This window comes from Cucurbita pepo, chromosome 14 (assembly GCF_057944985.1).
Source record: "Cucurbita pepo subsp. pepo isolate OVF chromosome 14, ASM5794498v1, whole genome shotgun sequence".
Lineage (NCBI taxonomy): Eukaryota > Viridiplantae > Streptophyta > Magnoliopsida > Cucurbitales > Cucurbitaceae > Cucurbita > Cucurbita pepo.
The window spans coordinates 4,544,132-4,559,427 of NC_141811.1; the positions used below are offsets into that span (position 1 = coordinate 4,544,132).

General features: G+C 36.1%; 2 protein-coding genes across 2 annotated transcripts; both read right to left on the reverse strand.

Annotated features, from left to right (window-relative positions):
- Nucleotides 1-67: 67 nt before the first annotated feature.
- On the reverse strand, nucleotides 68-4,127 carry LOC111810198 (putative apyrase 7). Its single transcript, XM_087117512.1, has 3 exons — nucleotides 3,903-4,127; nucleotides 1,623-3,603; nucleotides 68-736 (listed from the first exon to the last, which is right to left on the reverse strand). The coding sequence occupies exons 2-3, from the start codon at nucleotides 3,595-3,597 to the stop codon at nucleotides 426-428; spliced, it is 2,286 nt and encodes a 761-aa protein (XP_086973638.1). The 5' UTR covers nucleotides 3,598-3,603; nucleotides 3,903-4,127; the 3' UTR covers nucleotides 68-425.
- An 885-nt stretch (nucleotides 4,128-5,012) lies between these two features.
- LOC111809645 (ABC transporter G family member 14) lies at nucleotides 5,013-8,106 on the reverse strand. The gene is made up of 5 exons (XM_087117188.1): nucleotides 7,953-8,106; nucleotides 7,013-7,829; nucleotides 6,480-6,656; nucleotides 5,905-6,095; nucleotides 5,013-5,814 (listed from the first exon to the last, which is right to left on the reverse strand). Exons 1-5 carry the CDS (start codon nucleotides 8,058-8,060, stop codon nucleotides 5,164-5,166), a joined length of 1,944 nt encoding a protein of 647 aa, XP_086973314.1. The 5' UTR covers nucleotides 8,061-8,106; the 3' UTR covers nucleotides 5,013-5,163.
- Between the last annotated feature and the right edge of the window lie 7,190 nt (nucleotides 8,107-15,296).

The following is a 15,296-nucleotide window of genomic DNA, read 5'->3' on the forward strand; positions in this document are numbered from 1 at the left end:
GCGGTGAATATCTGAATAGCACTCACAAATAAGGAACCATTCAAGAATCCTTTCCAATGTGCAGGGATAAAAAAGAGAGGGCCAATATATGCATATATCTACTTCTCGTGTAAAATTGAACCCTTTCAGATACACAAAGAATACCTAAATTGAATTCATGAACGAACTCTACGCAACCTTCCATATATTTTCTATTCAAGAGTCAGAAACTAATTGGGGGAGGGGGCAAATTAGTCAACCTACCAAAATTTCTGAAGTCTGCTAGATCTTCTAAACCTTCACCATGTGTGTGTTTCATCAGCCAACGAGGAAGAAAGGTCCTCTTGAGATTGCCATTTGCTTGATCTTCTAAACCTTCAACATGCTGTGTGTTTCATCAAGTCTTCTTGATGCTGCCATCTTCTACAGTTTGAGGTCTGCTTCTTCTAAACCTTCCCCGTGTGTGTTTCAGCCAACGTCGAAGAGAGATCCTCTCGAGATTGTGATCGTCTACTTTGAAGGCGCATTTGACTCCGGTGTGGGGTCCAGAAGGAACCGACGCTGTTGTTGTCAAACTGCATTTGGCCAAGGCTATTTGAAGAGTAACTATGCGAAACCCCACTACTTGTTGATCGGTGCAACGACGACTCCATAAGTTGAATGCCACTGCTGCTGCCAAAGCCATGTCCTAAGCCAAAGGGTCTTTCTTCAGAACCTTTAGCTGTTGGGCTTAGTGGCATCTTGACTCTGCCATCACCTGTTGCACCATGGTTCACATTGCATTCATAGTTCATACCAGAAAAAAGGCTATAAAGAAGCCATCTAACAGAAAAGGCAACCATGATAACAAGACTAAAAGTGACATGGTATCATTAAAGAGGGCCAGCAAATGTGCATCTTCTACTTTTTGACCAAAAGTCACATTTCAAAATGAAGCAGACAGTGCATTCAAAAGGGCAAAGCCCCATAAAAATGTAGATAATGAAACGGCCCAAGTCCACTGCTAGCAAATATTGTCCTCTTTGGACTTTCCCTTTCGGGCTTCCCCTCAAAGTTTTTAAAATATGTCTGCTAGGAAGAGGTTTCCACACCCTTATAAAGGGTGTTTCGTTCTTCTCTCCAACCAATGTGGGATCTCACAATCCACCCCCTTGGGGCCCAGCGTCCTCTCTGGGTGAGATCCCACATCAGATGGGAAGGAAAACGAAACGCCCTTTATAAAGGTGTGGAAACCTCTTCCTAGCAAACGCATTTTAAAAACCTCTTGGGGGGAAGCCTGAAAGGGAAAACCTAAAGACAATATCTGCTAGCGGTGGGCTTAGGCCGTTACAAATAATATATGTTAATCCAAAGAAAACTTTACCATTTAGGAACGCAAAGTGCTAACAGAAAATCACAATCACGTTAACAAAGCATAAGTAGCCTATTGATCTCATAACATAGAACTGTCACCATATGCATTCATACCAAAAATATAGTAAACTTCCACATCCCATATGATCAAAGATTGACTTAACACATTCACGTTGCGCATGCGACTAGGATATCTCATGACAGAGAAGCTCAACAAGAAGATTAATAAATGTAAATATCAGCAGTCTGTTGCAATGAGAGAACACGAGATATTACGTGTAGAAACTTACCAGCATTCATTGGACTCCACCGCTGTAACCGAAAAGGAGAAGGAATGTTTAAAACAGACGTGGTGGAGACAGCATTATGCCTGAAAATTGGGAGGTATGGCCTGCGGAAAAATCTAGGTATTGCACTTCCTACACAGGATAATGCAAGCAGGAAAAACAATGATGTGAACACAACGACTATAAGAACTAGAGGATCTATCTTCAGTTTAAAAATTTCATAACCACGGAGCTCTAGCCTGGTTGTTGTAATTGTAAATGCCTTCCCAGCCTCCAGCAGCGAGACCCCAAGTGTCCAAGTCGTACTCCCAGAACCGATAACAATTTGTTTATCGGTAATATGCAACCCTTCTCTAAGGAGTGAGACTATGTACGGCGCTCTAAAGCAGTATTGCTCAATAAAGGGCTGTGGAGCAACACTAGCCAGAGCAACTTCCCAAGGTTTCTCACAAAATTTGTGACCCCTTTCTAATACATCATCAAGTGTAACCTCTGAAGTCAGATTGAAAAATCGAAATACCACAAAGAAACCGGAAATGGCATAAAAATTTCCATATGGGGAAGGGTAGTCATTAGTTATAGCACAAGGTTGCACATCACAATCAACTCCAGCACTTGTATTTGACCACTCGGACAAATTCACAGCAACTTTAGCAAGTGCAGAACATTCTTCCCAATTCGGTGCACCGATCAGTCTTAGAGAAATCCCAGAATTTCCTTCTCTGCCCAATAATTTTCCACACTGGTTACAGGTATACTGCTCGTTGTACCCGGAATGCAGGCAAGGGTGGTTAAGTTTAAATTTTCCATTAGACAAGTCCAGTTTCTCGCGTTCTTCGATCCTTCTTAGTAGGTGGACGACAGATTTCCCAAATGCATCATTTAAACCATAGCCAGTAAGAGAATAGGCATTAAGATGATAATCCACATTTCCAATTTTAATGTTCAAACTAGACTCGTTTTGCTCCTTGCTTTCAAAAGTAACTTGCAAAGAAGAACCACCCAAGTCGAGTGCCCCGTACGTTGGTTCCCTTGGTGTAGCCCCCAACACTTGTTTCTGATAGTTAAGGGCTATCCAGCCATAGTAAGCCTCTTCTGTACCTGAAATGGTTTTAACCCACTCTCTCTGGCAAAGAAAACGCGAACTCTTTAATATAGACCAGGCATTGTCCAGAAGCCATTTCGAATCTGCCGGGGGTAGTCTTCGAACTCCAGCAGTCGCATAAAGGAAAAGAGAGGTGCTTTCATGGGCACGCTTCGGTATCTGCTTCTCAGCCCACTGAAGCAGAGGTTTAATAGCTTTCCTCAAACCCGTTACATTACGAACCAACTTATCAAGACCAGGTTCTGTTTCCATTCGATCATAAGCTCGTCCGCTCTGAGACTTCAATTTCATCTTTTGTCCTGTATATGATCTAATGGCAATGGGAAGCGCTCCATTTTTCTTATAATTAACACTTGCTTGATATACATAAGCTCGAGTGCCAGTACTTCCAGAGTCGAGCACCACATAGTATCTAGGCGTTCCTTGAGACCAATATGAATAAATATACATAGAAACCGTATAGATTAGAACAAAAAAGAGCAATAGACACAGAAAAAGAACAATTGTCCGAACCCACTTCTTGCTCAACCACCAGAAGAAGCCTCCAGGCAATGTCTTCTCTTTTGAGAAACTAGAGGCGGCATTCTCTCGTTGGAGTGATCTATAATCAGGAGCAGCATTCTCAAGTCCATGATTACCCTCTTCGAGATCAAGTCGACGGTAAGTAGAGAGATCCTGGAGCGACGATGAAAGCCTTAGATTGTTCTTAAGCGCAGGACTAGCAAATCCGGCAAGAATAGGAGAAGAAGAAGCGATCAAGGGAGGCGAAGATCCAGGCGACGAAGACGACTTATACGCATCTGCAGAAGACGGACGACCCGACAAACGAGTGGTTGCAGACGAGATGATATCCCTAAATCTCCCAAACACCATTTTTCTCTGATTCAACACAAGACTTCAAAAATTCCTCAGACGCTCACCAAAATCCATCATCATAACAACTGAATTTCGTAATTCTAGATCACAGTGATCCCCAAACTCGCGATTTCTCCCAAAACCACAGTAGAGAGAGAGAGCGAGAATGAGAGAATGAGGGATTTTCAAATTGAAGTCCGTTTGCAGATTGACAAGAGGGATGGATTAAGAAATAAATGATCGGAAAGAAGAGCAATGGACAATATCAATGGCGGCATGAGAATTCAATGGTGAAATACGATAAAATTAGGATTAAGACTGACCTGAAAGAGGCGATTAGCAATAAAATTACATAAGAAATTGAGAAATCAGAGTTTCTCCTTCCTCTTCGCCGCTTTCTGGTCTCAATCGCATCAGATGATCCGATTCAGATCCAACTTCACCGACAAGCTACTCCTCTAGCAAGTCCAACCGAACCAAAGCCCTCTTCCCTTTTCTCTCTTAGAAAAATTCAATTTTTTCCTCTTAAAACTCTTTCCGTACCAATTTTTATTCTCGATGAAACTAAAATTCAATATATATTATATACGTAATTTATATGAATTTATTATTTTAAATTAGAATTTTAAATCTCTCTAGGATTAATTATTTAAATTCCTTTGGAATAAAAAATATTCATTTTTTTTTTATTGAGTTCAAATAATATACACAAAACTAAAAAAAGAAAAATCATATATGTGAATTAATGGTAGTAATTGTAATAATTGTCATGGCATTTTAGTCTTTTCACATTAGGTTTGAGCCTGATGCAATTTGTTTTGGGTTGCCACGTTTGCTATTATTTGGGCCACTTTGCAACCTTAGTCAGTAGCCCATATTTTTAGTTCCACATTTCATTTTAGGCTAAATTACAAGAGTGTCTATAGCAACTTACTTTAAAATGGGTTTTTAAGGATAGTAACGACTGATGTGGGTATGTCAATGTTGTGCCCCGACCTACGTGTTGGAGGTTGAATTATACCGTTGCTATATGGTACGGTTTCCATAAATGACATTGGCACATGAAGGTCAATGCCTCAATAGATCCCAGATGGATAGATGTTCAAGATGTCTCAACCAGATGAGCGACACGTGGACCTATTCTCGATGGTATCACTAAGTGAGTTAGGCCAATGACACCCCAAGGCTTGGAATGGCGTCAAGACATATGGGTCATTTTGATTGGAAACCAAGATGACAAGATGAGATGCAACGTTGTATTAAGAGAACCTTAGCTCCGAGTAGAGGCAAGATCGAGCTGGATGACTTAGCCTAGTGTAGAGGCAAGTCTGTTGTGTTGCAAACAATTAAACATGCACGTGCAGGCGGCTTGTGTGGTCGAACATATATATAGTTTTGATCAAATTAGCTATACTCGAGTTGATAGTCTCGGGTGGATCGAAGAAGATGAAAACTCTTCCAACTTTGCCCTTATTGGCTACCAATGATGATACAAGAGAGTCATAGAGAGAGAAAGAGAAACCAAGAACAAATTACAAAACATACAAAGCCATACCCCAAAGAACAAAAACTCTCTTTAATTCTTCATCTCAATCTCACCCTATGAAGAGCCAAGAAAGCAACCAGCCGATACCCAACCAGCATGAGCGCCATAATACAAACATCAACCCAAAGCCGGTCCAACCCGACCGACTTAACCGCCGGAAAATCCGCCACCCGACAAAACTCCCCTTTCCCACACTCATAAACGTCGTCGTTTTTGTACTGCACACCCAACAGAAGCTTGTAGCAATAGAAGCTATAGCTGAGATACTTAAGCCACACAATGAACGGAGGAATTTGTTGAATGTAGTAGCCGCCAGCGATGAGGAAGACGAGCGTCGTGACGGAGGCGAGCGTCGTGGCTTGCTTGACATCCATGAGAATGGCACCGAATGCCAAGCCGAGGCTCTGCGAGACGAGGACGCTATAGAGGACGATGAGGAGGGAGAGGAGGAAGGTGGGAGGGTGAGGGTTGAGGCCACCCATGAAGTAGATTATGAAAACGAAGGCGGTTGGGAGAGCGAGTTCTAAAGGAAGGTCACCGATGGTTCGTGCGAGGAAGTAGGAGGAGAGACGGTACATGCCGGAGGATCGCTCTTTGATTAGCATGGTGCGTTCTTGTGGGAAGGTGAATACGGCGTTGTAGAGCGGGTAGAAGCCCCAAAAGACGGAGAAGAAGAACAACAACGCTATCTGAAACATCAAACATAGAACATCAGACATTCTTGTCTTGTCTTGTGGACATCTCTAAGAAAAAATAAGGAAAAAGAAAGAGATTCTTACACGATCTTCGATGTGGGATGTCGGAGTGTGCCACCATAGGAGTCCACCAAGAATGGCTACACTTATGACTTGAAAGATCCTTAGCTTGTTGAAGGCGTCATACCTTCTCTCCTTTAGCCCTCTTTGCAATAGCACTCTGAATTGATACCACCAGCTCGTGCACCACTCTTCTCTTGATCTCCTCTCTCTCTCTACACCCACATTATGATCATCATCATCATTGGAATCTTATTCCCTCAAATCATTTTCCTTTAAAAAAAAAAAAAAAAAAAAAAAACGTTTTTTTTCGTGGGTGTATCAAATTCATTATCCTACGATCTGTTCTAATATAAAAGATGAAATCTTTTTCGTTCTATCAATTTTTAGAGTCTGTTTGAAATGACTTTTTCAAATTTGAGATATCACGTCAGTTGGAGAAAGAAACGAAACATTCCTCATTAAAGATGTGGAAACCTCTTTCTACTAGACAGTGGGCTTGGACCGTTACACAAGTACTTAAAATACGGGTTTTGAAAACCAAGCAAGAAAGCTTAAATGATTGGTAAAAGGGTGATTGAGAAAGAGAGTGAGCTTACTTGAGGCATCTTTTGCATAGTTGGTGAAGTTATTAGCATCCAAACTACAAAGCTCATCCTTCAATGTGGAGGAAATGTTCTTATCATAAGCTGAAATTAGGGCTTCTTTCACACCTTTTTGTTCTTGTTCCATGTTCTCTCCTCCGTCGTTTGCATATTTCGAATCAGGACCGATTCCTGTTATTAACCATTCAGTAGATAAAACATCAACTACCATTTTAAAGATTAAAATTTGATTTCTGGGTTGAACCCGAAAAATAATAATAATAATAACAACATGGGCTGATTTAAAAAATGAGGGGAAAAAAAGTTTAAAGCATCAAAATGTGTAGTAGTAGGCCAAGTGATTATAAATGGTCTACACATGATTCAATATTTTAAAGGGAAAAAAAAGGACAAAGAAATTCATGTTTTTTTTTTTTTTTTTTTTTTTTTTTTTTTTATAACCCAACTTTTTGTTTTTTTTTGTTTTTTTTTTTTTCCTTTATGAGAAAAATACCCAAATTAAGGGAAAAAAATTTAAATTTAAATACCATTTGCAAGATCGAGAAGGAGATCAGCTGGATTGATGGTAATGGAGGTAGAGAATCCAATGGAGGAGAAATAATCCATGGCGGTTGAAGCTGCGCCGTAATAAATTGGGCTGCCTTCCGACAGCAAAACAACCTTATCAAACATGTGGTAAAGGCGGCTGGACGGCTGATGAATTGTCGTGACAACTGTCCGACCGCCGGCGGCGAGGCGTTTAACGGTGGTGATGATTCTCATGGCGGTTGTGGAGTCTAAACCGGAGGTGGGTTCGTCGAGCAAAAGCAAGCTAGGGTTAATCAGCATCTCTTGACCGATACTGACTCTTTTTTTCTCTCCGCCGGAGATTCCCCGGAAAAGTGGGCCGCCGATCATGCTGTTGCGGCAGCGAGTGAGACCCAACTCGGAGATGACTCGTTCAACGGCTTGGGCTTTTTCGTCGGCAGTAAGGGAGGAGGGAAGGCGGAGGAGGGCGGTGAAGAGAAGGGTTTCGGCGACGGTTAAATGAGGGTATAAAACGTCATCTTGGGCGACGAAGCCGGTCCGGCGCTTGGTAGCGCCGGAAAATGGGTGTCCATTGTAAGTGATTTTGCCGGAGAGTTTGCCGGAGAGACGGCCGCCAAGTGCTGTCAAAAGGGTGGTTTTTCCGCTGCCGGAAGGGCCAAGCATGGCGAGTATTTCGCCGGGGAAAACAACTCCACTTATTCCGTTTAGAATGGTTTTTTCTCTAGTGCCGCCCCATGAACCGCCGCCGCCGCAGCAGCCGCCGCCTCCGCCGCCGCCTTTCCCTTCTAATTTCACTTTGTAAACAACTTCTTCAAACTGTAAAAATCCAAATTTCCCAAATGGGTTCTCTTATAAATCAAAAAAACAATAAATTGAACAAAAAAAATGCAAAATTTGAAGAGAGAGAGAGAGAAAGAGAGGAGAGAGAAAGAAAGGGACCTTGAGAGTAACAGTGAGGAGGGGAAGCTGGTGGAGATTATTATTATTATTGAGGTTATTGTGAGGGTAGGCAAGAACGGCGTCGTTCTGAGGGTCAGCCATATCCATGAGAGAGAAAGAACAAAAGAGTTAATATGGCTGAAGAAAGTGGGAGAGATGAAGGAAATATATAGGGAGGGAAAGAGAGAGAAGTGAGCTTTCTTTTCTTTCTCTCTCCTCCTCATGGGATTCCACCATCTTTGCTTTCCCTTTTCTTTTCTCTTAGTTTATTCTCACACTTCTTTCTTCGCCATTCTTTATATTACCTAGTTAGTGCCGAGACATTTGATCATCCCGACATTCTTTTACATCCCCTGTTCGTCGCTTTCACGTCACAGTCTTGCTTGAAAATCGTTTTAGAGACAAGGTTAGTATCAAAGATACCCAATAAGAAAGTACGGAAGTGACGAACAGGAGATGAAGAAGTTTGTCATGGGGTAGCTCGGAGAGTTTCTAGGGTTATTGGTGTTGAATTTGGATTCTGAATCCTAATCCAAATCGTGGGTAGACGTTTGATCATCCCGACATTCTTTTACATCCCCTGTTCGTCGCTTTCATACACAGCCTTGTTAGAAAATCGTTTTAGAGACAAGGTTAGTATCAAAGATACCCAGTAAGAAAGTACAGAAGTGATGAGCAAGAGGATGAAGAAGTCAGTCATGGGGTAGTTCGAAGAATTTCTAGGGTTATTGGTGCTGAATTCATATTCTAAATCCTGATACAAATCGTGGGTATGAGACGTTATACTTAACCCTTCCCAATGAGATGGAGAATTCATAACCCTAGTTTGGCCCTGATTCTTTTTGAATCGAGGCTCACCTTCGTAGGATCATAACCCTTTGTCCCGACCATCATAGTACGTGCTCCTGTCGATGTATATTTGTCGGGTTGTCCATTGCATTGTTTGGTGTAACTGATTGTTCCTTACCTCGGGACTAAACTGGTTATTGGGCAGTCAAAATTATAACAAGGGTACTAGAAATTTGTCGATATGTCGATATAGCTATCGATAACACATCAAATGATTGAAAATAATCGATATGTCTTGATATATTTTATAAACAAATAAAAAAAAAAGGAAAAAAAAAAAAGAGAGAGATTTAATGATTACCACACTCATGAAGGAAAAGGGATTTGAATTATGATACACTTTGGATATTGGAAAGGAGAAAGAGAGAGAGGAGAAAAAGGATTCAACTTGATAAATCATAATCATCATTCATTTTGCCTTCCATTCATCTTATTTTATATTCATTAATGTCATCATTTTTTTCAATAAAGTTCATTATTTTTCATTTGTTGGACTAAAGTTTAATGGGTTATCTTATTTTATGAATATCATATCATTTTCTTATGCTAAAAGGTTTATAAAATGTTATGAATTAAACTAAGATAATCAAAACTATATATTATGTGTTTCATCGGTTCATAATTGAAAAGGGTTTCGCTCTGATACTATTTGTAACGTCCTAAGCATTATAAATACCCACTCAATGTCATTTGATTATGATCATAAATGTGAGACCTCACATGGGTTTGAGAGGATAACGAAACATTCTTTATAAGGGTGTGAAAACCTTTTTAAGACTCGATCTATTATGATCATAAAGGAGGACGTTGAGCTTCGAAGAGGGGTGGACACCGAGCAATGTGTCAGCGAGGACACTGGGTTTTCGAACGGAGGTGGATTGTGAGATCTCACATTGATTGAAAAGGGGAATGAGTGCTAGTGAGGACACTCGATCCCAAAGGGGTGGATTGGAGAGAGAAACAAAACATTCTTTATAAGGGTGTGGAAACATCATGAATTGTGAAATCCCATATCGGTTGGAGAGAGGAACGAAACATTCTTTATAAGGGTATGGAAGCATCTCCTTAGTAAACCTAATCATGTAATGGGGAGTAGAGTCTTCTAGACGAATCGTCATAGAAGCTATAATAATTCTTTTTCATACTTTTAATGTCACGTTAAAAGATCGTTGAATGGAACTGTAAAGAATTTCAATCACTCGTGTTTAACAATGGAAGATCTTTTAGAAGAAATATATTCAATATTTAGCTCGGAAATGATAAGACACACTATGGTATAGGGGTTTTTATTTTTAAGGAAAAAAAAAAAAAAAACTCAAATAGAAGCTATTCAAATTTGCACCATTGGTTTGAATTTAGTAAAGACAGCTATAACTTTAAAAAAAAAAAAAAAAACAAACAAAAAAACATGACACAGATTCCGACACAAAAATAGAAGAATTTGTATTTATAAAAATAAATAAATAAAAAAATAAAAGAGAAAAACAATACAAAGAGGGGGCCTCTTGGGCGGTTGTCATGGCTTTACTTTTTCTTCCACAAAAAGCCTTATTTTAGGGATTTTTTTATTATTTTTATTTATTTATTATTTATTTTAGAGTGAAAACTTAAATTTAATGTTCTTTTTTTGTCGTGTTTTCTTTCAAAAAAAAAATAAAAATTAATTTAATTTTTATTATTAATCAATTACCTTTAAAAAAAAATTATGTCACAACAAGATATTACAGTCGAGTCGAGAGTTATACAAGTAATTATCTTCATTAATACGAGATTTTTCGAGTAGTTCCAAAAGCAAAGCCATGAAATTTTATACCCAAAATAAACCGTGTCAAACCATTGTATCTGTCAGACACATATTATCAAGAAATTAGTGTTTGATGTGCTATAAATCCACACAAGGGGAAATGGCTATGAAAAGCATGTCCTATCTAATCCATAGACAAACAAAGCTCAACACTGTTGATAGAGATAATAATTCTAAGACAAATAATGGGTCTATCCTTTGAACGCAAAGATTTCCTTTTTTTTCTTCAAATTTAGAGAGAAACACGAACGGAGAATGGCAATCTTTTTCGATAACATCTTTTCTATCTTTTCGATATTCGTAAAGATTTCCCTCCTCCCAAATAAAGGGAAGAGAGATAAACTGGGTTTTATAGAAGTAAGGTCGTGACTAACTCCTAATTATAATCAGAAGTTGATTTCTAAAATATATTCAACGTTGCTAATCTATGGGTCGAACTGGTCTTTTCGTTGATCGTTATATTGATATTGATGGAGATGGATCCATTTTTATTTTTAGGCTAAATTGTCTGTTTTTAAAATTTTCAATAATATCTTTAAATTTTTAAAAATTTATAAGTATTTTTTGAAAAAAATTATTAATTTAATTTAATTTATAAGGTATTAGTAAATATTTGAAAGTTAAAAAGATATTTTTTTAATAAAGTAATAAATATTTTTATACCGAAGTATTTTTTTTAATTTTTTAATTTTTTTAAATTAAAAGATAAATATTTTTAAGACAAAAATGTAAAATTTATAGATATTTTTCGTGGATAGTTAACCTTTTTTATGGACCTAACTAATTTGCAATAAATAAATAAAACAAACAAATATAATATTACTTAATTATCCTTTATTTCAATTATTAATTTTACCGAGAAAATCTTCATTTAAACATAGATTTTTCACGTTTCTAATATAAACAAAATAGTTAACGTAAAATTATTTAATTGTCGATATATAAAACATATAAAACTTGAAATGTAAATAATAATAAAAACATGTATTAAAAAATAGGGTTAACGAGGTGGATGGGGAACACCTCGAGAACACCTCGGGAGAGTAGCCTTAGAAATTTACTCGTCTCCTTAAATTCGAAAGTTCAAATCCTCATACTCCGTCGTATTTCTTACACTAAAAAAAAAAAAATCAGTTTATCCGAACCATACAACATGGTTCTAAAAAAACGACAACCCTAAGAGAGAGAATATTTTCCATTCAACTAGGGCAATCTCCTTGCATGAAAAGCAAATCAAATGGGGGTTGTAAACTTTTGAAAGAGCATATGTTAAAGACACTCTAAAGGCAGGTTAGATATTAGTAGGACATATGTTCGGAAGACTTTCGAGAAGTTTCAACCAAACGATCGTCAAACATAGAAGCCCACATGCATTGCTCGCACGTGTCTAATTCTTGTTTACGAATCAAATGAAATCAAATTCTTTTATATATAATATACCCATCTACGAATTAGGGTTAGCTTATGTCACCTTTATAAGGGGCTATCTTTATATCTTAAAAGAACAAGTTTGAAAGCAACAAAATGTGGATTGGTGCATGGAACCAGAAGATCAAAGGTTGGTGTGCTAGTTTGGCCACAAAGAGAGAGGAACTTTGCGAGATTCTACATTGGTTGGACAGGATTACTGAAACATTTCTTATAAGAGTGAAAACTTCTTCCTAACAGAAGCATTTTAAAATCGTGAGGCTGATAACTATACGTAACGGACCAAAGCGAACAATATCTGTAAGCATTATTTTATGATTCATCTGATCTTATTCATTTCTACGTTGATTTACTATAAAAGTGTATGTCAATAATTTTTTCTTTGACAAACGATTGTTTTTACCTTTAGATTTGGTCTCATGATAATTATACGATAGAAATAGAAATAGTGTTTTTGAGACTTATCATAATTATACGATAAGAAATAGCGTTTTAAGTAACGAGAACATAATTTTCCAATTTTTTTTATAGGTATTCATATGACCTAAAAATCAAAACCCGCTCAAATTATTCAACCCAAATCTTAAAAATTGGTCGGTTAATGAGTTGAAATTTTTCTGGTCGAATCAACCTGATAAACCCAAAAATAGGGTTACAACCCAATCCAACCCTACCTTATCCTACCTTTAAGATTAAGAATATTTGACGTATGTAACTGATGTTGGTGATACGTGGTTGACTTGTAAATGTTTGATATTAAACTTTATGAGATTTTAGTTATTAACGTAACACGTCCAGTAGATAACTATGATTTTTTAAAATAATTAAAAAAAACACCCTTCCAACCCAACCCGACCCACCTTAAAATTAAAGAGTTAAGTTTAGTTGGGAACTCTACTCGAGTTACTCAGTTTACAAACCCAATCAGCCAGAAATTTCAGATGTGTTTGAAAAATTTATCTATTCCAACCACTAACCGACCCGAAAAAAAAAAAACGAAAAGAAATTCTTTTATTCCCTTCCAAATAGCTACACATGCTTTAAACTACTGTAATGTTCAACATTCATATCCCTCAATTATTCCAAATATGACTATTTCCCCTCCATTTTATGGTTATTATACTCTTAATATTCTCTCCCCTTAATTACAAAATTAAAAATTAAAAATTAAAATAAAAAATAAATCTGATTCTGATTTTTGTCTATAAATATAATAATGAATATTGCTTCCCTTTTTGCAGTGGATGAAAGGGCAAAATGGGGTCACAATAATAAAATTATTATTTTTAATTAAAATTAAAATTTTAATTTATTTAAAATTTTAAAAAAAAGTTAATTATTATATTGAATTGACTTTTCTATTAGCTATGCAACTTGCAAATATTTTAAATTCCACACTTTTTCCCTATTTTCCTCTTAAGCTATCTATATATTCTCTTTTTCAAACTTAGTGACCCAAACAAATTCTAATTATATTTTTTAATTTAAAAAAATAAAATTCCTTTCTTTTAGCGTATATAAAATATACCTGATATTGTTTAATAGAAATTGTCGGTGATGTTCGGTATATTTGAATAAACAAGTTGGTCATCATATCACCAAATTTTACTTCTATTTATATCGCTAGAATATAATTTATTTTTTGTCTCCTAATTTAAAATATATTCTTTACGATAAAAATTTAGCGTAATTAGACATAATTCAGTCTAAAATAAAATAAAAAGTAAAATAAAAGAAAAAAAAGAGAATAATATATTTGTGGGAACAAAATCAGAAATTGGTGGGGACCAAACAGAGGAATTGTGAGCCGTACGATCTCATTTCATTTCATGCTAATATAATATATATATATGTATATTATATTAATTAATTAATTAATAATTTATTTATTATAAAGTGTCGTGGGCCAAGCCCACAGTACTATTTATATCATGCGCATATCTTTATCTAAATCTAACACAATAAGAATATCTGTGTTTTTATTTTTATTTTAATATTTGGATTTTTTTTTTTTTTCTTTTCTTTTCCAATCCGACGGTCACAATCATTTCTAAGTGGTGGGGAGGGTGAGATCGTCTTTTTGTAGTAATTGCGCTTTGTCGTTTAGTCAGTTCGAGAGTTGAGTTAGGATTTCGACACGTGTCATGCACTGGAAGGGTGGATTTGGTATTTCATCATTGTTTTGCCACGATACGGATGCAGCCATTTTCTCAGTACTCCCAATGGCCCAATCATTTGGTGGTGGGCCAGGTCCAATTGGGCCCTACCCACTAATTATAATAATAATATATAATATTTATAATTATAAATATTGAAGATAATGATGGAATTCCCTCTCATTAAGGACTTTGTTATTTGTGGTCTCAAATCTCCTTGAGAGCTTTCCGTATCTAATCATTTTTTTTAAAGCTTAACAACCTTAATTGACTCGTTGACCCCTCCATCCAATCATATTTTAAATAAAAAATAATCAAATTTTTATTTTTTTTTTTTAATTTTTATGTAGGAATAAAATGTTTACTAATAAAAAATAATGGACGAAATAAGAAAAAAAAGAAGTAATAATGGATAAAAAGAAAAATATAAATCAGTCGTTTTATTCGATCTGCATTCAACTATGAAAACAATTCATCCGTCATTTTCGTGATGGGTCTCACAATTAGGAAGCGAAAAACAAAGTAAACAGAGAAGATATATTTTTTTTCAACATATCTGTATCTATTGACGATCTTTTTTGCTAAAATTTGTATGGAGTTACATCATATATATATATATATATATATATTTTTTTTTTTTTTTTTTTTTTGTGAAGTGGAGGACCACTCAAAACTTTGATGGAGATCTTTTGCATCTCATTTTATTTACATTATCTTCAACTATGTCATATTTTACTTTTTCTGATAAATAAAATTAATATATAATTTTGTATTTATAGGAGTATTTTAAAAATAATCAAGTTGTAAAGGAGTTTTAGGATAATGGAGAGATGACGATATAAGATAAGGGAATTTATTCAAAGTCAGATGTTTATATATTTGATTGTAATCGTGTATATTAAAAGAATTTATAAGTATATCATGAAAGATGATAACCGGTATAAAACTTTTTTTTTTTTTAATGTATTCTTAAAAAATTAATTATAAAAAAAAAATAAAGGAACATACCTACCTAGAAAATCTTAAATTGAGGAAAGCATTTTATTTTTTTATTTTATCTACCTTTTAATTATTCGAGTATTTAGTTTTATCGAATGTATTTATTGT

Excerpts from the sequence above, each read along its gene's own strand:
- LOC111810198 (XM_087117512.1), bottom strand. The coding sequence starts at position 3,597 with ATGGTGTTTGGGAGATTTAGGGATATCATCTCGTCTGCAACCACTCGT. Across the intron at positions 737-1,622 it reads GTGGAGTCCAATGAATGCTG|GTGATGGCAGAGTCAAGATG; the intron begins GTAAGTTTCTAC and ends ATGGTGCAACAG.
- LOC111809645 (XM_087117188.1), bottom strand. The coding sequence starts at position 8,060 with ATGGATATGGCTGACCCTCAGAACGACGCCGTTCTTGCCTACCCTCAC. Across the intron at positions 6,096-6,479 it reads CTATGCAAAAGATGCCTCAA|AGAGAGAGAGGAGATCAAGA; the intron begins GTAAGCTCACTC and ends ATGTGGGTGTAG. Across the intron at positions 5,815-5,904 it reads CATCCCACATCGAAGATCGT|ATAGCGTTGTTGTTCTTCTT; the intron begins GTAAGAATCTCT and ends TTGATGTTTCAG.